Source organism: Procambarus clarkii, chromosome 1 (assembly GCF_040958095.1).
Source record: "Procambarus clarkii isolate CNS0578487 chromosome 1, FALCON_Pclarkii_2.0, whole genome shotgun sequence".
NCBI lineage: Eukaryota > Metazoa > Arthropoda > Malacostraca > Decapoda > Cambaridae > Procambarus > Procambarus clarkii.
This window is the reverse complement of record NC_091150.1, coordinates 45,339,613-45,367,112: the sequence shown is the minus strand read 5'-3', so window position 1 is coordinate 45,367,112 and position 27,500 is coordinate 45,339,613. Positions and strand designations below refer to the sequence as shown.

The 27,500-nt window shown below is 38.7% G+C and overlaps 1 protein-coding gene across 18 annotated transcripts in view; it reads left to right on the top strand.

Annotated features, from left to right (window-relative positions):
* Nucleotides 1–27,500, top strand: part of LOC138349637 (protein outspread-like) — a 287,191-nt gene that overhangs the window by 247,929 nt on the left and 11,762 nt on the right. For 3 of the 18 annotated variants that reach the window (XM_069303910.1, XM_069303783.1, XM_069304126.1), the window contains 11 exons: nucleotides 2,085–2,215; nucleotides 2,859–2,978; nucleotides 3,310–3,450; nucleotides 3,691–3,756; nucleotides 5,747–5,908; nucleotides 7,309–7,484; nucleotides 9,405–9,754; nucleotides 10,893–11,086; nucleotides 11,933–12,034; nucleotides 14,940–15,095; nucleotides 18,915–19,142. In XM_069303910.1, coding sequence (XP_069160011.1) covers nucleotides 2,085–2,215; nucleotides 2,859–2,978; nucleotides 3,310–3,450; nucleotides 3,691–3,756; nucleotides 5,747–5,908; nucleotides 7,309–7,484; nucleotides 9,405–9,754; nucleotides 10,893–11,086; nucleotides 11,933–12,034; nucleotides 14,940–15,095; nucleotides 18,915–19,142 — 1,826 coding nt within the window. The remainder of the gene's footprint in view (nucleotides 1–2,084; nucleotides 2,216–2,858; nucleotides 2,979–3,309; nucleotides 3,451–3,690; nucleotides 3,757–5,746; nucleotides 5,909–7,308; nucleotides 7,485–9,404; nucleotides 9,755–10,892; nucleotides 11,087–11,932; nucleotides 12,035–14,939; nucleotides 15,096–18,914; nucleotides 19,143–27,500) is intronic. The other 15 variants (XM_069304422.1, XM_069304178.1, XM_069303968.1 and 12 more) reach the window with 9 other exon arrangements.

Sequence of the window (27,500 nt, the reverse complement as noted above, 5' to 3'; positions counted from 1 at the left end):
GTTGTATTCACCTAGTTGTGTTTGCGGGGGTTGAGCTTTGCTCTTTCGGCTCGCCTCTCAACTGTTTACTAACTACGTACCCTGTACTATTTTTTTTCCACACCTCACATACACACACACCCCAGGAAGCAGCCCGTGACAGCTGACTAACTCCCAGGTACCTATTTACTGCTAGGTAACAGGGGCATTCAGGGTGAAAGAAACTTTGCCCATTTGTTCCTGCCTGGTGCGGGAATTGAACCCGCGCCACAGAATTACGAGTCCTGCACGCTATCCACCAGGCTACCAGGCCCCACACACCTGTGTGTAATTACCTAAGTGTAATTACCTAAGTGTAGTTACAGGATGAGAGCTACGCTCGTGGTGTCCCGTCTTCCCAGCACTCTTTGTCATATAACGCTTTGAAACTACTGACGGTCTTGGCCTCCACCACCTTCTCACTTAACCTGTTCCAACCGTCTACCACTCTATTTGCGAAGGTGAATTTTCTTATATTTCTTCGGCATCTGTGTTTAGCTAGTTTAAATCTATGACCTCTTGTTCTTGAAATTCCAGGTCTCAGGAAGTCTTCCCTGTCGATTTTATCAATTCCTGTTACTATTTTGTATGTAGTGATCATATCACCTCTTTTTCTTCTGTCTTCTAGTTTTGGCATATTTAATGCTTCTAACCTCTCCTCGTAGCTCTTGCCCTTCAGTTCTGGGAGCCACTTAGTAGCATGTCTTTGCACCTTTTCCAGTTTGTTGATGTGCTTCTTAAGATATGGTGTGTGTCTTAAGTATAGTAAGGTGTGTGGTAAGATATCTTAAGTGTGTGTGTGTGTGTGTGTGTATAATTACCTAAGTGTAATTACTTAAGTGTAGTTACAGGATGAGAGCTACGCTCGTGGTGTCCTGTCTTCCCAGCACTCTGTCATATAACGTGCGTGCGTGCACGGAAGTGTGTGTGCATGTGCAATTTTCTAAGTGTAGTGTAAAGTGTGTAATTACCCAAGTGTAGTTGCAGGATGAGAGCTACGCTCGTGGTGTCCCATCTTCCCAGTATTCTTTGCCGTATAACACTTTGAAATTACTGACGGTTTTGGCCTCCACCACCACCTCACATGAAGTGAGATGATGGTGGAGGCCATCAGTCATATACATTGTCTCTGATTACCGCCCTCATCTGTCTGTTAGAAAATTTTTCATCTATATCAGAAGTCTTCCGGTCCCAGCATGTCTCCCTCCAGCATGTTCCGGTTTCCAGAACAGTCTCTTATGTGGGACTCTGTCAAAAGTCTCTTTTTAGGTCTAACTAGACACAGTCAACCCAACCACCTCTTTCCTGTAGTATCTCTGTGGTCCTATCATAAAAATTAAGAAGAGTTGTTAAACAGGATCTTCCTGTTTAAAATCCATACTGTCTGTCTGTGTTATTATGTCATTACTCTCTAGGTGTTCGACCCATTTGGCTCGAACTATTTTTTTCTAGTGTTTTGATTACTACGCTTGTTAATGATACAGGTCTGTAATTTAGAGGTTCCTCTCAACTACCATTTTTATAGATTGGTAATATATTTGCCTTTTTCCATATGTCTGGTAAGATTCCTGTGCACAAGGATGTTTGGAATATTAATTGGAGTGATATGCTCAACTCATTTGCACATTCTCATAGCACCCAAGGTGAAAATCCATCAGGTCCAACCACTTTATTTCTTACTAGCCTCATGAGTAATTTTTTCACTTGGTCTCGAGATACCTCTAATGTATTCTATGGCGTGCTCTGGAATTGGTACAGTATTTGATCTGCGCGTGTGTGCATCCATGTTTAATTTTATATTAATTTTGCTTATGTTGTATAAATTATATCACTGAACATTTAAAAGCTGTACCAGTTGGTAGGTGAACTTTTAGTGGAAAGCTAGTGTTAATTACATTAAATTAATTTTTTTATTAATTTAAGCTGCATTTTATGTTATAGAAACAATCAGTGAAAATAATTATATTGACATCACAGCAATTTAGTCATTTACAAACTATTATCTTAAATGTGAGACCTGGTCATGGATTTTTTTATGAAATACTGTACTGATTTATTTACTATAGCAGGTGAGGTGACGAGACGGCAGCTCCTCACTGACTTGGAAGAAACCAAACGGGAGGAGAAGCTGAAAGATATTGCAGACTCCATCACAAGACTGAGAGGAAATTCATCTATTTCATACCTGAATTCCAAGGTTTGTTGACTACATAAATATAAATGTGTATGCTAAGTAATTTACCTGAGGATATTTTCCAGCTGAACCTGGAATACTATCTAGTCATTTATAGTAAGTAGGTGATTCCATGGGTTTATTACCATATGGGTGAAAAAGCATCATCTCCTTTTCTGTTCTACAGTTCAGCTTATTGATTCTAAAACTGTTGCCCATTGTGTAAGTTATATTAGAACTTTTAAAGAAATGGTTTAGATTATTATCTTCCAATTTTTTCATTTCTTTTAAGATATGAGATATTTTTTTTTTTTTTTTTTTTTTTTTTTTTTTACTGCAGCTGCTACTTGCAGAGCAGCTTTCAACAACCAGTGGATCATAATGCCTAGGTTCTTTTCTTTATCAATCTGCTGTATGGTCTTGAGAGACATGAACACTTTCTTAAATTTTATATGGAGGGTCTCTGTTAGTGTCTTCTTCTGCCTCCTCACGGTCAGCATGGCACTGAGCTCATTTGACCACTGTCCACTTATATGCAGGTACCAAGTGTGTGTGTGTGTGTATATGTATATGTACTATATATATATATATATATATATATAGCACATATACATATATTAAATTATATTACTGTATATTATTTATTTATTTTTCTTAAACTTTGCAGCCAGGAATAGGGGATGTAAAGCCCACACGAGAGTGTGACACTCAAGATGAAACAGAAGGTTCGCCAGATCTGTCAAAGACACCATCTCAAGATAAAACAGATTCTTCTCACCCAGACCATGTAAGACCTTATGTATTTATGTCTACTGTAATGTAAATGAGAAAATATTTTTCCTGAGCATCAGGCAAGACGGATAGATTGCTATATGACATGTAAAAAGTGCTTTTTTATCATATTGTATTAATATGAATAAAGCAAGCCCCTCTTATCTAAAAGTGCTGTATCATATGAAAATGGTCAAAGAGAATTTATAAGGTAGAAGAATGTACTGTAATCTAATTTTTATTTACATAAAGGTACTTGTGAAAATATTTGTAATTCCTATCATTTTTCAACACGAGTTACTGAAAACCAAATAGTCTAATACACACCTTTTCTCTCCGTCTGTTAGGTTCGAGGAGACCCAGATGGGTGTGGGTTAGAGGTGTCACCACCGTACACAGCTAGCCCAGATCTTCAGCGTGTAGACCTGCCAGCGGAGGACCTCCTGTACATCAAGAAGGGTTGGCTCATGAAACAATCTCTCAGCCAGGTAACTTGTACTCTTCATTAATTTTTTTTTTTTTAATGAAAGCACATTTATGATGAGTTGATAATCTTTTGTGTATGGTTTGCAGCGGCTTATTTATTTTTATGCAATGAAAATTTTTATGTTATACATTACTGTATATCTAAACTAACAGTAGACATGTACTGTATTAAAATGATTAACTAATGATATGTAGTTCTTATAAGAACTGTAGCAACTTCAATAACTCACTGCATGTTACAGTGTTTTGTTGACCTGGTAAAGTGTGTAACATCCAGTTGCTACCATGTGCTGCATCAGGCAATTACAGTATGTACTAATACCATAATTTTGTTTAGGGCAGATAACCTGTGGTGTTTTATCGGGTTTTCATCAGTAACAAAGCCAGCCTGTTGCTATTACATGTGTTGTGCTGCACTGGGTGTGTGTTGTGAAAGTCGCCTGATTGTCATTAACAGATTGCTTGTTTGTATATGTTGAGTGTCCAGCTCCGTCTGTCTTGGGCTCAAACTTTGTTGATGCTGGAGTGCATTTTTAATACCTGAGACCTTTGGTGGCTAATTCACAATGTGGCAATTCACTTTGTTCTCATTTATTTGTATCTGCAGGCATTTGTTATTCTTAATGTTGTTGAAATGCATTTGTGTGTGAGATTAACCTCATCTATACCTAAAAGAGAGAATGTCTGTCTCTGTCCAAAGCTGGAGGTCAGATGCTTGGGGCTAGCCTTGCCAAAAGTGTCAGGGAGAATGGTCTGTGGTACAGGACAGACATAGGCTAGTTGGGGATAGGTAAAAGTTAAATGCTTTTAGAAATATTAACAATTATAAACACCCCTAGGCCATTTTCACTGAGTCTTTCATGGAGTAAAGTGTGAAATATGGCATGCAATTAATGTGAAGTTGTTACTTAAAATAATCTAGAATGGATAAGGAAGAGAAGAGAAAGGGAAAGCAAAGCAGCTGAGATCCATACATTTGTTTCATTGCTTCTCGAGGGAAATGGATGCAAAGGGAAAGGGGGGAAGGACGAAGAGATAGCTAGATCATTAGCTAGATAGATAGGGAGAGTGTGAGTGAGATACAGGCAGATATAGGTAAAGAGTAAAGAAAGGTAGAGATGCAGACCCGGGCAGTGCTGGGTACCCCCTAGTTCAAAATAAAATGAGGTAAAACAGCCTTTTAACCTCCCTAGGTTTATGGTTAAGCTTTATAAAATACTCCCATCTCTTTCTAGTAACTTTTAGTTTAAATTGGTAATTTTCATATTCCTAGTAGATTTTATATTTGCTTAAGATGATTTATGATGCTTCAAAAAATCAAATATGATTGTCATCTATCTGGTCCTCTTGTTATATGTTGGGGCACATTCACTGTAATTATAGTATTTTAGAATCATTTACACAACTCCATACTCCAACCCATGCTCCAAAAATAAGAGTAATTATAGTAACCATTAGTGGAGTGTACAGAAATGTATTCTTGTACTCCAAAAAGTTTGTTTTGTACCATTGAAATACAGTATCAAAAAAGGCATGCCAAAACCTGGAAGAGTAACTACCTAACCTAACCTACCCTGTCCTAGGCCTTATATATTTCATCTTGCCCTAAGTTAGCACATACGTATGCTATGCTAGGCCTATGAGCTTTTTGGTTTGGTTGCTGCCTTCTGTCTTGATCTATATCAAATTAATAGAGCATAATTTTCTTTTTTGGGAGCAACAGACAATTTTTTTTTACATTCCAGCCATAGTTGCTATATTTACTCTCATTTGTAATTGATAGGCTACCGTACTCACATCTCATAAATACCTTTTCTGTTTGAATTGTAAAGTTCATCTTGAAGACTATGGATATCGTTAGTGTGGTTGTGCGTGTGTTGTCATGATTACATTCATTATCAGATGCTGGTGAAAGGAAGTGTCAAGTTTAGAGAGCTTTTACAACTAATTTTCACCACTGTGACCATCCAAACTGGTCTGTTTTTATTTGAATATTGTAACTTTTGCAACAAGATGTTTGTATGAGAATTAATTCTAGGTCTTATCGTTTTTTGGTTTTATTAGCATGTATATAATTAAATTTTGTTATATAAATACTTGGTCCTAAAATAAAGGCCTTAATACTGGAGTGCTCAAAAAAGGAGGAAATGCAGTAGTAATGCAGTTATAAGAGAAATATGTATGTCAGATTGAAAATAGGTATGGGAGTAATATGTCAGCCTATTGTGAGAGGGGTAATAGTGAGAGAGAGAGATGAACAGGTTGTAAAATTGCTGATGATGATGATATTTTCACTAGGACTGGAACAAATATTGGTTTGTGCTGCGAGGGACAGGCCTCATGTTCTACCGTGACCCCAGTGCTGAGGACAACGGGATTCTAGATGGTATCATTGATCTCAGTGTTGCAAAATCTATAGAGGAATGTGATGTGGCTCGAAACTACGGCTTCATGATTATGGTAAGTGCTACCAAGAGAACATGTCTTTTAAAGAGATTTAACTACATCTAGCATATTTCCCAAACCCTAGCCTTGAAATATAATTTTCAAAGGAAAAATGGCCCATATCAATGAACAAAAACTAGGGAATTTTAATTAAAATGAACCATAGAATTTGATTATAAACATGCTCAATGACTTTCACAAGACTCCATACTATTTCTTTTAATGCAGTGCCCATCTACAAAAATCATTAAAAACACAATTAGAGGCATATTAAGATTTGCCATTTGCCCAACAAAAAAGTTAAAACAAAATTTGCAACAAAAATTGTCAAACACCCAACTGGAAATTTTCCGAATTAAGGTTTGTTGAATAGAGGTTCCACCATATTTGTTAGACTTGCCCACTGGCCATTTATAACTGATAGATCTATAACATATAATAACAATAATATTAACAAAATCTGCTTTCAGACAACACTCGGCCCCCCTTGTCTAAATCCCTTAATATGCTAAACATAAACTCACTCCACACATTCTCTTGTGACAATTACATTTACAAAACCCTGTTCTTAAATGCAAATCCTGCTCTGAAACTCTCCCTGGACAGATGTAATAGGGCCCATTATCATCACACCAGTAATAAATATCTCTTTGATATCCCCAGAGTCAAACTTAATCTGCGTAAACATTTTATGCAAATAAAGGGACCTCGTCTATGGAACTCACTCCCTAATGAATTAAAAAACTGTCCAACTTTTGCCTCATTCAAAAACAAACCCAAAAAGTACCTAATTTCATCTTCATAGTTTCCTACCTTGTGCTTTAAAATTGCACTGTATCTAGTGCTACCCAATCCCCCAATCTTTATGTACCTAATCCAAACAACTTTACCATTATGATCATTGCTGTCATCTTACATGTGATATCAATATGCTGTATTGTGCCTATTAATCTCTGTTAAATTACCAGTCAAGCTGTCAATGCAATCAATCAGAGCTACCGATGTGCTTTAATATACCTACTAATCTCTCTCATCTCATTTTTTTCCTTGCAATGTACCAGTTATCACTTTATAATTTTTGCTAGAATTTACCTACTTAAAATTATCTGTTAGATTAAGGACCTGCCCAAAACGCTTGGCGTACTAGTGACTTTACAAGAATGTTAACACCATGCTATGTATCCTCACAAACCCAATGTACCTTCTTGTATATAAATAAATAAATAAATACTAAAGATAAACAAAAAATGAACCGGCTTTATTGAGCATAAAAGATTATGGCAATGTTTTGATGCTTTACTTCATCACGTAAGTTTCATATTACTTAATTCATCTAGAACAATTGACTCATTTTATAAGATAATCTGATATTTTCTCATCAGTAATTTATAATCTGATCTGTATTTTATTAACAGACTTGGGAAGAGAAGAAATATGTCTTCTCAGCTGTCACATCAGGCATCCGAGGTAACTGGGTGCAGGCTTTAAGAAATGCAGCGAATCTCAAGGAATCAAAGGACCGACCACTTACCCTTGGCGAGCAGATTGAGAGAGAGATTGTTGCTAAGAGAGACCGGCATAACTCACAAGGGTAAGCTTCAACACTGCTAAAAATACAGAATTATACATTTTAATAGGAAATGTGTCAACAAAATGGTAGATAAAAAAGTTGAAATGATAAGAGGAAGAGAAAATTATAAATAAGAGGAAGGAATTGTGTTAAACTTGTTGAGTTTGGAAGGAAATATGGTAAAGTGAGTAAAATAGGTACTGGGAAAACTTCTTTTCCATTGACTTGTATGTAAGGCTGCTCAGCGGTGGTCAGTATAATTTTGAATGAATAATGAATTTCAGCACGATTGTTAATACAATTTCTGTGAAGCAATATATGGGTTAAAGGTAAAGATGAGTATGTGGTATAAAGGGATGCACAGAGTAGTTGTGAAGCAGAATGGAATGCTTGAAAAGAATATACATGAATAATATTGCTGTATTAAAGTTTGTAGAATGAATTGTGCAGTTTATTGAAGTGCGCTGAAGGTCAGTGTTGAAAATTAAATACTTTTTCTCTATTATGTTTGTTAAAATGACTAAGAGAGGTAAGGAAATATTTATATTTGATACTAATACGCAAAATGGTGAGTTGAGAAAAAGTGAGTTTTTCACTTTCTAAATATTGTGAGGCACTGTTCATCTTGCTATCATGATGTAAGTAACGTGTTATGGGCCCCCTTTGTCATGGTAGCCATGTTAAAGTTATAAAGTAAATGTTTATTCACCTTTGTTACATTTGTGCCTAGTTAATTATAAATATTGTTTAACACTGTAAAGCCCCCCAGTAAGAGACGAGGTCTGGGGCTCGGGGAATCGACTCCCATAAATAATAATGAACCTGTGTTCAGGAATGATGAGCCTGCTCCGCACTGGTGTAACAATACACTACATAAAAGTTAACAGTAATTTATTCAAGTATAACTTCCCACTAGGACCGGGGAGCCGGTCGGCCGAGCGGACAGCACACTGGACTTGTGATCCTGTGGTCCCGGGTTCGATCCCAGGCGCCGGTGAGAAACAATGAGCAGAGTTTCCTTCACCCTATGCCCCTGTTACCTAGCAGTAAAATAGGTACCTGGGTGTTAGTCAGCCGTCACGGGCTGCTTCCTGGGGGTCGAGGCCTGGTCGAGGACCGGGCAGCGGGGACACTAAAGCCCCGAAATCATCAAGATAACCTCAAGATGTTGGTTGAAAGAAAAACTAGGACATTTAAGTCTTGTTGTATTCTCTGCTGAATATTTTGTTCATAGATAGGTTAGTAAGTGTATACCTGTCATATACCTGTTGATGATTCCAAAGATCAATGTCCCCTTGGCCCAGTCTATGACTAAGCCTCCTGGTTGATGGTTTGGTATTGTTTCTAATGAATTCATTTTGTTGGGGACAGGCAGCCTGTGAATGTACACACATTAGACTTGTATTGAGGTCCCTTCCCAAAGGTCAAACTACTGACCCTTCCTAGGACGCAACAACAGTTGATTTATTCCCTAGCAGTACCTATTTACTGCTAAGTGAATGGAGGCATTTGGTGAAACAAAAAATGCCCAATCATTTCTGTCTTGCCTGGAATTGAAACTCGAAATTCCCAGTTGTGAGTCAAGAAACGGGATAATAAAGAGTACGACGAAGATGAACAGAATTGGTAGTTCAGAGAATATTGGAATGCAGAAAACTTAATAGATTTAATATTTACAGAATAGGCTAAAAACTATGAATTTTTAAAAATTCAAGCTGGATTGAGAGAGTGGTGGATGTATGTGATGCTACAATACACATCATAGACAACATGGCAATTGAATTGGTGTAGCTGTCTATATCTTTGTTTTTCTAGTTATATCTGCTCTCCTATTTCTTACGAGCTAATGTCTCCTGATCCCCAAGAGAGTGAGAAATGGGATATTGATGGTTTAGCTTTTGCAGTTTCTGTAGCACATTGTGATTTAATTTTCCATTTCAGTTCAAATTTTGAGAGCATGGCAGCCGAGCGTGACCAGGGTAGCGATGTGCATAATGAGTCCATCTCATCGGTCAACAGCCGCTACGCATTTTCGTCTGATGACGAGTACCGAACTGCCTCAGAAACTTCTACTAGCAGCCACATCCAGACCAACGAGGATTACTTTGAGTGGGGTGAGAAGGATGGAAAATGTACCAAAACACTTCTCAGTGACTCCCATATCTCCCCAAATCCTGGTAGTCCACCCACCACTGCCAGTAGTAACTCGTGCAGCAATCTCAGTCTTGTTACCAGCCAGAGTCTTCCCAGCTCCCCACCTCTGCTCCGCACTCCTATCTCCAGGGTGAAAGGTGCATGTTTCTCCCTGTCTGAGCTTGTGCTTTTCAATTAATACTGTATATTGAGTGTCTCGATTCGTATTCTTGCTAAATTTTTGCTGAATGGCAAATGACAGTACAGTACATGTAATGTGTTAAAATTGTGTATAATTACACAATTGTTTCTTTTTCTTTAATAGAATAATTATAAATGTTCAAATAGAATAATCATAAATGTTCAAAGAGAATTGACTGTATTAAAAATTATGATAGTCAGATTTTATCGAGGGTATTGAAATATTTCTTTCCAGCAAAATTTCTCGTAGTATGTACAGTAATTCTAATTGTATTGATTAACCTCACTTGATTTAATACTAAACTGTGTCTATATATTTCCTCTATTTATGTTCTCTTACAGCATTTCTCCTGCATGTGTATACTGCACAACTTTGTACTCTAGTCCTTTACTTTCTATGAGCTCACTTATGCCTGCTTCACCTTGTGAACCAATAGGCACCTCCCTTGGCCACAAATCCTCTCCCCCACAACACAGGATTTCTGTGTCCATGTTCTTGAAATATCTGTAGTTTTAACCAATTGCCTGACAAGTCATTAGCTGCAATTTTGTATCTATTTATTTATGCTTTATTTATTTATTTATTTTGCTGTTGTATTTGAAGAGATCTTAAATTCTGACATACTGAAAGTTTAATTAATTGGAAGAATAATCACTGCAATACTGTACTGTATTGTTGCTGGAAGAAAATGAACTCTAAATCAACAAATGTCAATTTATGAAACCTGTACATCTTTTCTCAATCATGGGAGCTTAGTTTGCATTTATTACACAGTTTATGAGCTGCTAAGCACTATGAGGATGTCTGTAATGATGATACGCTTTGGACGAGAATGACCTCACAGCATTTAGAAGCTTATAAATTGTTGACTAAATATAGACTAAGCCATCATGATGGAGGAAAGACAAAGGTGAATCCTGGCCCCTGGACACACACAAATGTTCTCATTTTCCACATCTCTAATAAGCTGGAATATAATTTATTAAATAAATGTGTGATGTGTAGGGACATAATGCCATGATTTTATTTATGTTTTGTACTTAATTGGATGAATAATCATATGCACATTTTATATTACTTTTTTGATATGTCAGATCGTGCACGGTCACGATCAAACTCAAGATCCAGGTCTAGCAAGAGATCAAGATCATCTCCCCCATCCTCACGACGTAGTACCCGTGACGACTACCCATCTGTGGCCAAAGATGAATTGTCGGTGTCCTGCTTCTCCGAGTCTGGATCTATTCATTCCATCTCGGACTTGGTTGACAGGCAGCAACCAGAGAAAGTAAGTCATATATAGAGAATTTTGCCTTGAAGTATTTTTCCAGATTTGTAGTGCAGCATTGCTTCATTACTAAGAGAGGTCAGTGTATGGGTTAGTTCAGGGATATATTAGCAAATATAACATCTTATCCAACTCTTACACAATTTTTTATTTATTGGATAATGGAGATTATCCAATAAATAAAGACTTGCAATTTTCAATACATATATATTTTGGGAGTCTAGTGCTTCAGGTGCTAATATTTTTCTCTGTGACTTACAGTTGCATTCAGCATAATGGTGTAGTAATTAATTTGTTGTATCTGTGTCATGTGATGCTCTTCCATATGTCTTGGCTTACCATCCGTCTCATCATTGATTTCTTGCCGTCTCAAGTTGCAGACTTATCTGTTTCTCTGGTTTGTTGACAGCTGTTTCTTCACTAATTATATAATTATCTTAAAATAATTACACTTTTAAAACATGGCATTTTGGCCAACCCCAACTGGCCTTTGACAGCCACATATTTCACATATTTCATGAGTGAAAGTTGGTGAGCCCCAATCATCTGGCCTCCTACTTTGGATGGACAAACAGACATTCTATTTTATTGATACAGTATAGATAGCACTGTGCATCCCATAGTATACTTAGCATTGTGTAGTCTATAGTACAGTATTTTAGTCCATTATATATACAGTACATCACTGTAAGTAAGTTTAATAAGTAATAATATAAAGGTGAAGGTTAATTTTATTTACATAAGAGTAATGCTAGATTAATCACATAACAAGGTGATTACAAAATTGATCAAATAGATGATTCCTTTGTATGTGAACTGATATTGTAATGGAACTTGACATTACAGGAAGGTAGCATCACAACTTTAACGGGCTCTGGTGATGCTGTGTTGGTCGACCTCCTGGAGACGCAGGTAGAGAGTCTCAAGGCCAAACTGGAACAGACACAGGTGAGTTTTATTATGATGTATAGGTAGTGTTTGAGCCAGGAATAATTATTGGCAAATGTCAGAGTACAGTTTATGAAACCGAGTTATATGTTTGAAAAGATCAGAAGAGCAGAAGTTAAACTGTAACTTTTGGTCTCGCATATCACTAGAATTCTAAATTGATGATACTATCCTAGTCGTATACTGTACTTATAAAGTAGTTGCCTATAAAGGACCAGAAACTGTTGCGTTTCTAAGTTAAGGCTCCTTGGATGGTCCCTATACCAGAGCCCATATGGTTCATCCACTCGGGATTCGTATCACCCACTAGACTCTTGTCAACTTTGCCTCCTACTTTGTAAAGGAACACTTTAGATGGTCTTTTAACAAAATGAGAAGAAAGAGTGGTGACTAGCTTACAACACAATTATCCAAAACAAAGTTTAATACTATTAATACCCTCTGCAAGCAATACAAATAAATGCAACCAAGACTATTAATTGCTTGTTTTGCTACTTAATAATGGTAGATTATCCTGACCCCCACCAGTTGATAGCATCTGTTGTCACCACAAAGTCAGAGGAGCTGACAGTCCTCATTTTTGTCTGGCATTTCCCCTATGTTTGCAGTGATGTGTTTCCTAGGAGGATATTGTGTTGCCTCTCTTCCCCGTTCAGGGTGTTTTTGAGTTTTTCAATTCCTTCCTTGAGCATTTTGTTCTATATTTTGCACAGTCAATTTACCCCCAGTGCCAGCATCTACTTCAGCCCCATTCAGCTTTTGGTTTCCCAGCTTCCTCTAGTTTCTTCCCCTATCATCTCTCACAAGATCTTCATCTTTAGTTACTGCCGGTGTGAGCTCCAGTGGTATCTGAGCTTGTATTTCCAGCTAGGCTCTACCACTACCATTCCTCTTCACTTCAGAAGGTTCATCTGAAGATGGTCCAGAACATTTTTCCCCCCATCCCCCCTTCCTTCCTGGTTTAGAGGATTGTCAAATTGTTTTTCTTCCTTTAACTTAAACATGACCCATTTGGTGACTGTTTTAGAGTTTTCTCTGGTTGGATGAGGTTTTCCTCTTGTTTTTGTGCTCTGGATCTGAATCCCTGGATCCCCTGGTTTGGCCCTTCATTACCTTTGTGCTCCTTTGATCTATGTTATCCCTTGGGTCCTTGAGTATTTTCATTGCTCTCCCTGGTGCTTGCAGGCATTGAGATTTGGCTCTTTGGTCCTTTGGTAGTGAATTTCTCTAGGCTCTGGTGCCCCTATGACTGGTGCCTTTGGGTGACTGATGCCCACTGCTTTGGGCATTGCTGGTGGATTTTATTAAATATGTGTATATATATATACAACCCACCTGCTTCTAGCTGCTACGTGACTTAGTCCAGTTTTAGTGGCTTGGATTTGATAGCCCTGTTCTTTCTCCCACCTGTGATCAGAGATCTTGTCCCATTGATTTGTATGGGGCTTCTTTTGGGTGCCTGGTTGTTGGGTTCCCTAGGGTCAGTACTCTACTTCTTCCTGTGGCTCAGGCTGGCTTTGTTCACTGGATTACTCACTGGATTGCTTCCTTATATGCTTGGTTCTTTCTGGGATATTTGTAGCCTTGCATGTAATATGAAGTTTGCTCAGGGATCCTCTGATTGACATTAGCTCAGAAATGTGTTGTTAATTGTGATGGATTCTCTTGTCCATCACTACCATCACCTCCACCATTTTGAGCTAGTCCCTAGAATTGTAATAACTATTGCTTACAAAGGGTGTTGAGGGTTTTGATTCCTCATTTATATTATTCCAAACTGGTGACTCAAGTTAGACTCGACACTCTCCCTTCTCTAATTTCATCCTGAGACCATCTGAAATATTCCCTGTTATTGTGTGGGACAATGTGAAGAAGAGCCTGGACTATAAGCTCTGGCTCTAGGAAGCAATGAGGGACCAGCTTAGAAAGAAGTACATCATTACTCTTCGCTTCCATATTTGATTAATTTTGAAACCTTTTTATTAATGTGTTAAACAGTGTAGCTAGTTTTGTATATTTAAAATTATAACTAGTATACCCTGATATGGTCATAACTTTGCTCGTCTGTGATAACATTCTTGTTATATCTCCTAATGCATTAAATAATTACTGTACATAAAAAATGTAAATATTTCAACAGTTTTATACTGCCTTTGCTTGACTCTGGACTGTAGAAACTGACTTGTAGACTTATGGATTACTGATCTGAAGTGCCTAGTACCTCTAGTTATCTCAAGTTCAGCTTAGCTATTTTCTTTTTATCATTGTAATTAGTAAAAATAATAATAATATTATTATGATTATTGACATTTTCTATTCATTAGGACTTTGTAAAATATTTAGGGTGTTGGATACTATCTGAACCTGTCATCAGTTTCTTTTGCCTGAAGAGTTTCTTATCGATTTATACCATAATCGATATGTGACTTGTTTTTGTGTTTGTAGTCTGGTGGTAATGCAAGATATTTAATAGCTGGCCTATAGTTCCTGAATCCATACTGTAATACCAGGTAGTGATATTCATTAGCACTGCCTGAAACACTTGCTTATGGCTATGGCTATATGTGTTGGTCTCAAGAAGTGTTGCTGTTAGCATATTCCACATGTGGAATGTAGTAGAATATGATAGAAAAAGGAATCGTACTTATGCAGTCATCTAATGCAAGGCAGATAGGTAGGTATATTGGCAAAATATACAAGAATTATTGTATTTAATTAGTAGCATTCATACATAGTTTATACGTAAGGGAATTATGAAATGTAAGTAGCTATGGTTAATAGGTCATATACCTACAATACTTGCCTTGCACTGTAAATATCAGTTGATCCTCCAAAAAGTGATAAGTGCACGTTTCCAAAGTGATGATACTGACTGAAGACTGTTATCATGTGGTGCATTAATCAGGCTGACTATCTGGAGCTGCACAAAGAGAATTCTGGCCTGAAGACTCGTCTGCGTGGTGGCAGAGGAGCCGCTCACTCCAACACTGCCACCGGCGCCCACCATCACCACCACCACCTCCACCATCTCAGCCAGTCTGACTTTGACCTGCTTCACCAGGTACTAGGCATTGTCAATCTCCAGGAAGGTCAGACATGTTAGAAAACAAATTTGGAAACTTGGAAGAATAGACTTACTATCGTATAGGCTCTGTAACTGTGTAAACTGAAAATCTTGGAATTTGAGGTTATAGTGACTGGCCTGTATTATAGAATTAATGTGTCCAAGTTTTGAAATTATGTTTCTAATTTTTATAACTGATTTCTCCTTGGTCAAGGAATGGGGCCTAGCATGCAGGATGCAGCACCTATGGATAACAGTTATTGATGGTTGAGGGAATTTAACAGCAGATGACAGTTTCTTTCATTGGTTGTCACGAGACCAATTTCTCATTCTGGCTAACATTGGGCTGTTATGTAACAAAATGTACACAACAAATCAACTTGCAGCATAATGTGAAAAGTTTGTACTTGTGTTTATCTGCATAGATCCTCAGTTGTGGAACAAAGTAGACTGAAATTCCTAAGAGTACAAACTTGTTCACTTTAAAATTGGAGTTATTCCATCACCAATCATTGGAATACACCAAGATATGTTGTTACAACACTGAAGAGTGGGTGATTTGTCTCTCTCCTTTACATGGAACACGACTCATTTTGAAGACTGACTCATGGCTCGAGTTGCCAATGTTTGGCCTACTTCTGGTCTATCTTTTTCAAATGGCACAATATTCTTCAAGCACCTTATTTTGCATGGTATTTAAATTTGGAAGCCATAGTTAAGGTCACATGAACAGCACTGACTTCTCTGTCTAGATTGTGATTGAATATAAAAGAGAAAATCATTTACAGTCAAACACAGATATAAATGTATTGAAAATGGAGAAGACTTCACAACTATTTCTACAGTATTTAAAGGCAGTAAACAGCAGTCACATACCTATTATTGAACAGTGTAACGACCAAAAATTACATCAGTAGTTGTAACCTGACTAGATCTTCAGAATTGACTAGAATTTATTTTCCCCAGACTATAGTTTTACACAAGACTAACCTAATAATATAAATTATTGCCATCTTATATGTCACATATGTAGTGTGGGCATAAACAAGTGGTTATTCCATGTGTGGATACTTAACTTCTAACACACCTATTTGTGATCATTGCCTTGTGTCTCATAAAACTAGTTTCTGTGAAGCAAATCAAATGGTTATTGGAGTATGCCCGTCAACTGGTCCCATGCACTGGTCTCATGCACGACAGCACATTCCCCAGTTCTCTGGACACACTTTCCCTGATACGCAAGCTCACACCTCTCCTGGTACCCAAGCTCACACCTCTCCTGGTACCCAAGCTCACACCTCTCCTGGTACCCAAGCTCACACCTCTCCAGGTTGACCAAACCACACAATAGAAAGTAAAGGGACGACGACATTTTGGTCCGTCCTGCACCATTCTCAAGTCGATTGCCATTCTCTCACAATCGACTTGAGAATGGTCCAGGACGGACTGAAATGTCGTCGTCCTTTTACTTTCTAGTGTGTGGTTTGGTCAACATATTTCAGCCACGTTATTGTGACTTCTCATCTGCACTTCTCCTGGTACCCAAGTTTGAACATTTCATTATACCCTTCCTGTGTTATTTCATATTCATATTTTCCACAATACCCAGGGTTATACTGCATCTTCCATGATACCCAAATTCGTAAGTTCCTTATATTTGTGTTGCATTCAAGGCAGCAGTGAGTCAATTTTTTTTTTTTTTTAGTATTATCTGGATTTGCTTTCTAACTTTGAAGAACTTGATCTTCAAGATTAGACCATTGTATTAATCAGATGGTATTTTTTTCCCTCATAAATTGGAATGTTTTTGACAGATATCCAATAACTAAGCTTCTGTAAGATTGTTTCACAATTACTGCAAGTTCTTAATTTAAATTTAACTCGTTTTGTGTGTTTGATAAACTGTTAGCATAGTTGTAATAATGATGATCCTTGGGCATCTGATTCTTCTTGCCACAGTGTCCGATGTTTGCAAGCTTTGGAAGCCTAGTTTTGTGTCACTGGAGCTTCTTTATCTAAATGGATTGTTGTTCAGTATTGATAAAATCTGTCTGGCTAGGTTTTATTTTTAATTTGTGTTGCTAGGCATATTGCCAGTTGAGGCTAACAAGCTGTGTCTGTTCTGATGGGAAGGGGGAAGGGGGTAAATACAGAAGATGTTCTCTTAAAATGGTTGTTCATAAGGCATGAGAACTAACTGGGCCCTTTGCTCATTCGTCATGGCAAGCATTCAGTTGCCTGAAACTGTTTAGAAGGGAAGGGAATTGCCAGGATAAAGCGCCAAGCCATTACGACTATATAGCACTTCGAAGGGGTCCAGGATAAGGTTTTTGGGATGGGACAGGGGGAAGGAATGGTTTAGCGAGAACAGTGGCAGCATCAGAAGGCATTACATCTAGATATTTAGGCAGGAGAGGTTGTAAGTGTGTGCATACATCTAGGCCTCTTGCATGGTACCATATCTATTCACAGGGACATTAGAAAGAACTTTTTCAGTGTCAGAGTAGTTAACAGGTGGAATGCATTAGGCAGTGTTGTGGTGGAGACTGACTCCATACACAGTTTTAAATGAAGATATGATAGAGCCCAGTAGGCTCAGGAATCTGTACATCAGTTGATTGACAGCTGAGAGGCAGGACCAAAGAGCTGAAGCTCAACCCTTACAAGTACAACTAGGTAGTACAGAGCAATATAATCTATACATAAAAAATTATTGTTTTATCTCACTGGGATATTCAGCCAAACCCCAATAATCTTTGCTCCATGTATTCAAGTCAAGTATGTGCTTGTGTATTTTTATAAGGATGCTCTGATCCTGCTTTTGTGTTGAGATTTTAAAATAAAATCACTTACTTGGGAAGGCTTTATAATTTAGTTGTTAGACAACATGATGGAGTGATAGACGGCCGACAGGCCTTAATAAAAACACCTCTACTGGTTGGTGGGAGGATAAAGACTTAGGGTATTGGGACAGGGGGGCCTTTGTTGAAGAAAGTTATATGTAGAGGGATTAAACCTTGGCTTTGGCCTGTCTGCTTCATTTTCAGTGTGCAAAAATGAATGCAATTGTGACTGCTGTGCTTCATGTACCTCATCAGGTCTTTGTAAATCTTATAAGTAAATATTCTAAATACAGTATTGACTGTCACACATCAGTCTTGTTCATCCACCACCAGTTGCACACTGTTTTGTCCCCTCTGTGAAAGTACAGTGTGTATCCCGGCAGCAGGTTATCACTTAAGTTATGTGGTGGCCTTTAACGTGTGGCCAGTGCATATTTGTATTGTGTTTTTCTTTTATTGTGCGTGTCATTTTTTAATTTAAAGGAATGAAGGTCCAGAGTTATTCTCTAAAATAGATATAAGGCATTGCTCACAAATGGGTATCTTTATTCAAGCAACAATACTTGCATTTTAAAACCACCATTCTAGTGAGAACTAACAAAATAATTCATATTAACCTACAACTTTAACAAACATAATATTTAACCCCTTATCAGTATAATTATGCTGCAAAATGTATTAAGTACAGTAGCACTGTTTTAGGAGGTGCATTATAAAAGTTAATTATTTAATGATTGATTATATGGAATTTTAAACAAAATTATTTATGGTATTAAGTAATAGCTTGCAATAGCTACGTAAGCTTGTATGGCTGCAGGAGTTTAAAACAAATAAAGTTACTGTAAAAGTTTTTCCACAGTTACAAAAGCTATAAACATTTTAAAACATCTGTAAAAACAAAACCTTACTTGCTTGGAAATTTAGATATTGAGTGTTGAGCATCGCGGTAGCATTGGCATCTTTTCCCTTGCAGTCTCCTTCTAGTAGGTCAAGAGCAAAGCTTGAGCTTAGTCTTGCCGAAGCTCGCGAGACCATAGCTTCCCTTACGGCCGACCTAACCCAACTACGCAAAAAGTTGGATGTATGTGAGGGTGATCTGGACAGGTCAGAGAGGGAGGTTGATAAGCTGAGACGTGACAAGGAGGAGATGACCTCGGATACGTACAACCTGAGGCATCGTGTGGCCAGTCTTGAGATGCAGGTAAATAATGACTTGAAAAGGGGGGATCTCAAGCATTGGTTGGCCTTCCCTAAGGTATTCTTTGATAATTTTAGTCAATTTGTACTGTAAGTTTGACAGTTTTGGCAACACAAATAATTTAAGAACATTCAAATTGATGAATAGAGTAAATGGTTTGGAAGTAAGTAGAGTTTGATGTGCAGCTTCATTTCAGTAAGCTAGATATGAAGTTAAGCTATTTTCATGTACCTTTTCCATTTCATTTACAAATGGTTATACTGTATTTGAAATAAAGCTGATACTTCTGTAGATAAATTGATTGCATTAAACAGTGTTCTCTTGTATATATAAACAATTCTTTATAATAACTATGCATTTTTTAACCAAGTTGAATATGTTCTGTACAGTACTTCAAATTTAATTCAGAATTGTATTTAACAATAGTTGTACATTTATAATTACTGTAGCTTAGTGTAAAAAATCACTATACATAAAATGCCCAACCTCCAGTAATGATAATACAGCAATTATTTACTCAAACATACATTAACTGTTGGACCCCAACAAGTTCAAGTTTTGTATTATTGAATTAACCAAAATGCCATACTGTACTAAGAGAATGAAAATGTTGCTAAAGAATCTAATCTGTCCAGGGAATTCTAGGCCTAATGTATGCTATCTGAGGCCTAATATACTACACATATGTGCTAATCTAAGCATAGGGAAGTTGTGCAGTTAAGCAGGGTGATATTTGAGATGAGGGCAGTATGGGAAACTTTTCAAACATCTTTGTACATAATACTGTTACTAGGAAGCATAGGAATATATCATCCAGCTAAAGTTTGTAGTAAAAAATTCAAATCATTCACACTTAAACTTAAATGGCTCCACTCTGAATACTCCCCAGTGGTTCTTTGTCTAAATTGTGAGGATTTGCTTTGGGGTCTTCCTTTGAGGGGCTGGACTCTGCAAGTAGCTTGTATTCTGGCTACTTGGGGTTTGGCTTTGCTTGCGACTCATGTTCGGAGGCATTTCTGGCATTCTCATGGTAGGTCTCGTTTCTGTCTTTTCACCATAGCCGACATGTCATTCCATTGAATTTGTAAGACATTTGTTTGCCCCATTGTTGATTCCTTTGCGTCAATGTGGAACCAGCGACTTTCAGTTTATATGACTTCATTCCCTGATAGTGAGACTCTTGTTGTAGATGCCTTTTGGTTTGACTGGGGTCCGTGGGGATTTCTCTCTCTCTTCCCTCCAGTTTGGTTGGTATTCCAGGTTCTCTTCAGACTAGAGACATTCTCCAACAGGGTTCTCCTATTGACTTTTTTTTTTTTTTGGCCGGCCTACCTACCTTGTGGAATTTCTGAGGATCAACGGACCTGTGGCCTAGTCTCTGACCAGGCCTCCCTGGTCGGAGGGAGGCCTTGCTGTAGTTTCCTGCTCTTTGGGCTTATTGTTCAAACTTAACATTTTCTATGGTTCTGGCTCTGCCCGTTTTGGCATATTGGCCAGAGATGTTTCGCAATGGTTCAAGGCTCTCCAGCGATCTGCAGGTTTCGAATTTTTGACACATGCCGTTCTTTGTATGGTTTGCAGGTGGCTAGTCTTTTGGTGTTTCGCTTGCAGCTGTCGTTGAGGCAATGGTACGAGGTTTGTTGGTTTCCTTCCTTCCTATTTCTCATGCCAAATACTCACCTTGTATCATTTGACCTTGGCAGAGCCACTGTTGTTGGTGTTATCACTTAGCTGTTGACGTTTTGTCAGCCCTGTTTCACTGGATGTCTCGGGCATTTTTTGTTTTCACCTCTGAACTGCTCATGCTCCTCCTAAACCTTCTCGGTTTTTAGATGGAGATTTTCTCTCCTCTCTCTGGTTTTCTGTTGCCTCTTCAGTCCAGGTTTGTTTCCTCAAGGCAACAAACTTTTGTTGGCCCTCACTTCTGGTTGTATGGTTGGGAAACTTCATGCTTTCCTCTGGAAGTAGGAGTTTTGTTCTTTTGTCCCTGGATGTTGGTTTCTTGACTTACGGTCCTATCCTTTCTGCTTAAGTACGAGACATCTGGTTTCTGGAATAGTCCCTTGGTGATTGATGTTTGGTTGGTTCAGCTGGAGATGTATCATTGGACATTTGCTGTTACCTTTGCACCACTGTGTGTGTAATTACCTAAGTGTAATTACCTAAGTGTAGTTACAGGATGAGAGCTGCTCTCGTGGTGTCCCGTGTACCCAGCACTCTTTGTCATATAACGCTTTGAAGCTACTGATGGTTTTGGCCTCCACCACCACCTCACCTAACTTGTTCCAACCGTCTACCACTCTGTTTACAAAAGAGAATTTCTTATATTTCTCCTGCAGCTTTGTTTTGTTAGTTTAAATCTATGACCTCTTGTTCTTGAAGTTCCAGGTCTCAGGAATTCTTCCCTCTCAATTTTATCGATTCCTGTTACTATTTTGTACGTAGTGATCATATCGCCTCTGTTTCTTCTATCTTCTAGTTTTGGCATATTTAATGCCTCTAACCTCTCCCCGTAGCTCTTGTCCTTCAGTTCTGGGAGCCACTTGGTGGCATGTCTTTGCACCTTTTCCAGTTTGTTTATGTGCTTCTTAAGATATGGGCACCATACAACCGCTGCATATTCCAGCTTTGGTTTAACAAAAGTCGTGAAAATTTTTTTAGTACTTCACCATCCATGTATTTAAAAGCAATTCTGAAGTTAGAAAGTGTAGCATAGGCTCCTTGCACAATGTTCTTAATGTGGTTCTCAGGTGACAGTTTTCTATCTAGAACCACCCCTAGATCCCTTTGTCAGAATTCTTTAAAGATTTCTCACATAATTTATAGGTTGTGTGGGATTTATGTTCTCCTATTCCACATTCCATAACATGGCATTTATTCACATTAAATTCCATTTGCCAAGTGGTGCTCCATATACTTATTTTGTCCGGGTCTTCTTGAAGAGCATGACAATCTTCTAGGTTTCTTATCTTCTCTATTATCTTAGCATCATCAGCAAACATGTTCATATATTTCTTTATTCCATCTGGTAGATCATTTATGTAGACAATGAACATTACCGGTGCAAGAACTGAACCCTGTGGTACTCCACTTGTGACATTCCTCCAATCCTATACATTGCCTCTGATTACAGCCCTCATTTTTCTATCAGTTAAGAAATTTTTCATTCATGCTAGAAGCTTACCTGTCACCCCTCCAATATGTTCCAGTTTCCAGAACAACCTCTTATGTGGAACTCTGTCACATGTGTGACAGAAACCTGTATGGAACTTGTGTGTATATTGGGGAGGATGCTCTGTACCTCTGGTGTCCCAAGTTTCTTGTTCCAGGGCCATGGAGCAAGTTATCTGCAGGTTGTCTGTCTAAGGTTGTCTGTAATCTCATCAAATTTAGCAAGCCTGTAGTCTACCCTTGGGCCCATGATGTTTGTTTGTGGCTCTGTCCACTTTTTTTTATGACCTGGGTGGATATTTTGGTTCAGGGGTTTTGGTGGTCTAACAGCATGCTGAGAGTTTGTTCCTTGGTGAATGTACTTTGTCCGTGCTAGGCATATGTGGGTTTATGTCGCTTCAGGTAGCGACATAAAGCCACCACCGGACTTAGCCACATAATCCCCCCCCCCAGCCTAGCCAACCAAGCAGCAACCAACGGACCCTTCTGGAAGCCGGCTATCTCATTCTTTCTTTGCCAGAAAAGAAAGAGAAGGCTGCAAATGAACAAAACGATCTCCAGGATCTAATGAACAGAAGAGAGCATGAAGTCCTGGAGAAGAGCATGGAGCTCTTTCTTCCCCCCCCCCCTCTCTCTCTGAGGCCAAGGACCAAAGAAGGTTCTTGGCTTGCTGTTTTTGCTAAATAAGAATTGAATTTTGTTTGCCTCCTGTGTTCATTGGCCTCTCTTATAATCAGCTTTTTGGTTCATCTCAAGTACTGATACACGAGTCCAACTTCTAGATAAGCACAGTTGGATGAATACTTAAATAACATGTCAATAGAAGACATGAGTGAACTGTATTTGGTTGGCTGTGGTGTTAACACAACCTACTTCCTCTTAACCTTCAGGATGATTGCTGCTGCTACCAGACATATTCTTGGCAAAAAATTACCAAAGTTACTATGAAAACAAAGAAAGTTACCGGGCATTTAAAAAAATGTTTCAGTAATGACCCAGCACTGTGGTATAACATGAGTCAAGAGCACCTTGCCTGTTTAGCTTAACTAGGCTTGGACAGGTCAACTTGGGGCAGGCAGGCAGGCATGTTATGTAGACTGCCAGGTGGAAAAGATCCCCAAATTTTAGCAGGAAAATAGTCTTCATCCTGTACAGAGTATTTAAGAAACTTGTATTTGTTACAATATTGGATAATATTTATTTAGTTCTTACTGTAATGAATTGTTTTAACATAATTCTTGGTTATTCTATACAAAACGGATCATAGCAGATCATGCCCCCTCCAAACAGACCCTCCCGACTCCCTCGACACCCCCAACCCTGGAACAACCCACTCCAACACTGCCCATACCCCCCGCCTCAAGCCACTGCTCTATGGGATTAATACAATATGGCCTGATGCCTGTCTGCAGTACAGGTATTCGGCAAAATCTCCGGTTTTCCCCATTTCTGTATGGATATGGTGAAGTGCGTCGGAAAGTTATCTGGATTTGATTTAGAACCTATACCAGACTGCACTAACCGGCCAAACTTCCGGTTTTCCGAATTTCTATCAGAATATGGCAAAGTTTTGTCAGAAAAATATCCAGCACGATTTTCACCAGATAACCCAAATATTTGGATCATTGGGCTCTGGATAAGCGGGTTAATATGATAGTTTTGTAAATTATTTTGTTTTATGAACTCCACAATGTAGGACTTTTTATTAGTTGAACCATTTAATAGCTACAAATATATTACAAACTCCCTGGCAATACTGCCCTTCCCTATATGGAGTGTCCTGGTAGACTATTGGTTGCCTTATCAGCTGAGTGTCTCTTCCTTCACCGAAGAGCAGGAGCCGAATCATAACAAGGTCTACCTCATCAATCCGAACATTTAAGGATAGTAGTGTGTGTGTCTAGGAGAGGAGGCAGAGGAGGAGATTCAAGAATTTTTATGCTTGTTCATCTTTTGAAACAGTTTCTGAGGAGGGTTGATGAGTTGAAATGTATTGTAATTCAGTGCTACCATCTGGTGGTGGGAAGGACAGGTAACCGATGAACCATGGCTTTATGAATGAGTAGGATTTCAGCTGACGGCTCACTTTACCTGGATGATATCCTCCAGTGCTTCCTAGTATCAGGTTAACCAGAGAAGACTTTTCAAAAGTTTCCTATGGAATTAGTAAATTGAGGTCACCCTGCTTGACTACAGGAATTTGCTCCCATCTGGATGGCAGACCCATACTTTGTGGGACAAGCAAGTAACTGCTTGCATGCACTTTTTTTATATATACAGCACTCAAGTTTTTTTTTTTTCAGGAGTTAATGCATTTATAATTACATTCATACATAAAAGGACTACAATTCTGTAAATTCACACCTATTACCACATATTATTAGTGATAAATCATTAAAATCTAAGTATAAGACAAAGGTTACAAAAGTAAAAGATAAAATAAGCACAGTACATTACAAACAAAAGTATACATTATAACGCAAACACCAGTCCCAAATCTGTGCGATCACAACCTATTTAGTCTGAACTTGTGTGGTAGATATGGTGGAAGTGCTGATAGTCAAAATAGAGATCCTAAATGTAGTTGTTGTCCTTGTATATAAGTCACCGGAGGCAAACCCTCAGCAGTTTAAAGACCAACTAATGAAAATAGAGCACTGCTTGGAAAACCTCACAAATCCAGCTCCGAACATCATCCTGCTTGGGGACTTCAACCTACGGCACCTGAAATGGAAGCACCTGGCTAATACAGTAATATCAGAAAGAATACCAGGAAGTAGCCTAAATGAGCAGGCACATGCAAATGACCTGCTACGGATGTGCGATAGGTTTGCCTTAAACCAGCAAATAGTAGAACCAACTAGGAAGGAGAACACGCTGGACCTCATTTTCACTAATAATGATGAGTTGATCGGGAACATAATGATTACAAATACCTGTTACTCAGATCACAACTTAATTGAAGTTCTGACAACCATGGGGAATGGACCTTCAAAACCAGTCCAGATTCCCGGTGGAGGAGATTTCAGCAAATTCAACTTCAATAATAAACGGATAAACTGGGAGCAAATAAACCAGGACTTCACAGAAATAAACTGGGAAGAACAGCTAGGAAATGCAAACCTGAACCAGTGCCTGGAAAAAATAAGCTCAGTAGCACTAGAGATATGTTCAAACCGCATACCCCTAAGAAAAAAGAGAAAGAGATGCAGATTGGAACGGGAACGTCGTTCCCTATATAGGCGAAGAAAACGAATCGCGGAACAACTTGAGAGTCGCACCCTATCTCAAGAACGGCGAAGAAGGTTAGGTAGAGAAATAGAAACAATTGAACTCAAGCTACAAGAATCATACAAAACCCAGGAGAGGCAAAGAGAGCAAAAGGCCATCAGTGAAATAGAGAGAAATCCGAAATATTTTTTCTCCTATGCAAAATCAAGATCAAAAACCACATCTAGTATCGGGCCCCTGCGAAAGGGAGATGGAACTTTCACAGATGACAACAAAGAAATGAGCGAGTTACTGAGGAAGCAGTACGACTCTGTTTTCAGTGAGCCATTAAATGCACTAAAGATTGATAACCCAAATGAATTTTTCATGGATATGATACCAACATCAAATCATATATCAGACGTCGCCCTATCCCCACTAGATTTTGAAGAAGCCATAAACAGTATGCCTATGCACTCTGCACCAGGCCCGGATTCTTGGAACTCCATATTCATCAAGAACTGTAAAAAACCACTATCGCAGGCCCTTCACATTCTGTGGAGACAAAGCCTAGATACTGGCGTTATCCCTGACATACTAAAAACAGCAGAGATAGCACCACTCCATAAAGGAGGAAATAAGGCAGAGGCAAAAAATTACAGACCGATAGCACTAACATCGCACATCATAAAAATTTTTGAGAGAGTGCTAAGAAGTAAGATCACAAAATACATGGAATCACAGCATCTCCATAACCCCGGACAACATGGTTTCAGAACAGGGCGCTCTTGCCTGTCGCAGTTGCTGGACCACTATGATATGGCATTAGATGCTATGGAAGACAAACAAAACGCTGATGTAATTTACACAGATTTCGCAAAAGCTTTTGATAAATGTGACCATGGTGTTATTGCACATAAAATGCGTTCAAAAGGAATTACCGGGAAAATAGGCAGATGGATCTACAATTTCCTGACTGACAGAACCCAATGTGTAATAGTCAACAAAATAAAATCCAGCCCATCAACAGTGAAGAGCTCAGTCCCCCAGGGTACTGTGCTTGCTCCAGTACTTTTTCTCATCCTCATATCGGACATAGACCAGAACACAACCTATAGCACTGTATCATCCTTTGCAGATGACACTAGGATTTTCATGAGAGTTGGCAACATAGAGGACACGGCAAACCTCCAATCAGATGTAGATCAGGTCTTTCTATGGGCTACAGAAAATAATATGGTATTCAACGAGGATAAGTTTCAGCTCATGCGCTACGGAAAAATTGAAAATATAAAAACAGAAACCACGTACAAAACGCAGGCAAGTCATAACATAGAACGAAAAGGCAATGTAAAGGACCTGGGTGTACTCATGTCGGAAGACCTTACCTTTAAAGAACACAATAAAGTAGCCGTCACAACTGCAAGAAAAATGACAGGTTGGATAACAAGAACTTTTCACACTAGAGATGCTATACCGATGATGATACTTTTCAAAACGCTTGTGCTCTCTAGAGTGGAGTACTGCTGCACAATGACAGCCCCTTTCAAAGCTGGAGAAATTGCTGACCTAGAGAGCGTGCAGAGATCCTTTACTGCTAGAATCCACTCAGTAAAACATCTAAATTACTGGGACCGACTAAAGAGCCTAAATCTGTACTCCCTTGAGCGCAGGCGGGAGAGATACATAATAATTTACACGTGGAAAATAATTGAGGGGCTGGTCCCAAACCTGCACACAGAAATAACACCACATGAGACCAGAAGACATGGCAGGATGTGCAGAATACCCCCGTTGAAAAGCAGAGGTGCAACAGGTACTCTGAGAGAGAACTCTATCAACATCAGAGGCCCGAGACTGTTCAACACGCTTCCACTACACATAAGGGGCATAACTGGCAAACCCCTCACAGTGTTCAAGAGAGAACTGGATAAGCACCTCCAAAGGATACCTGATCAACCAGGCTGTGACTCATACGTC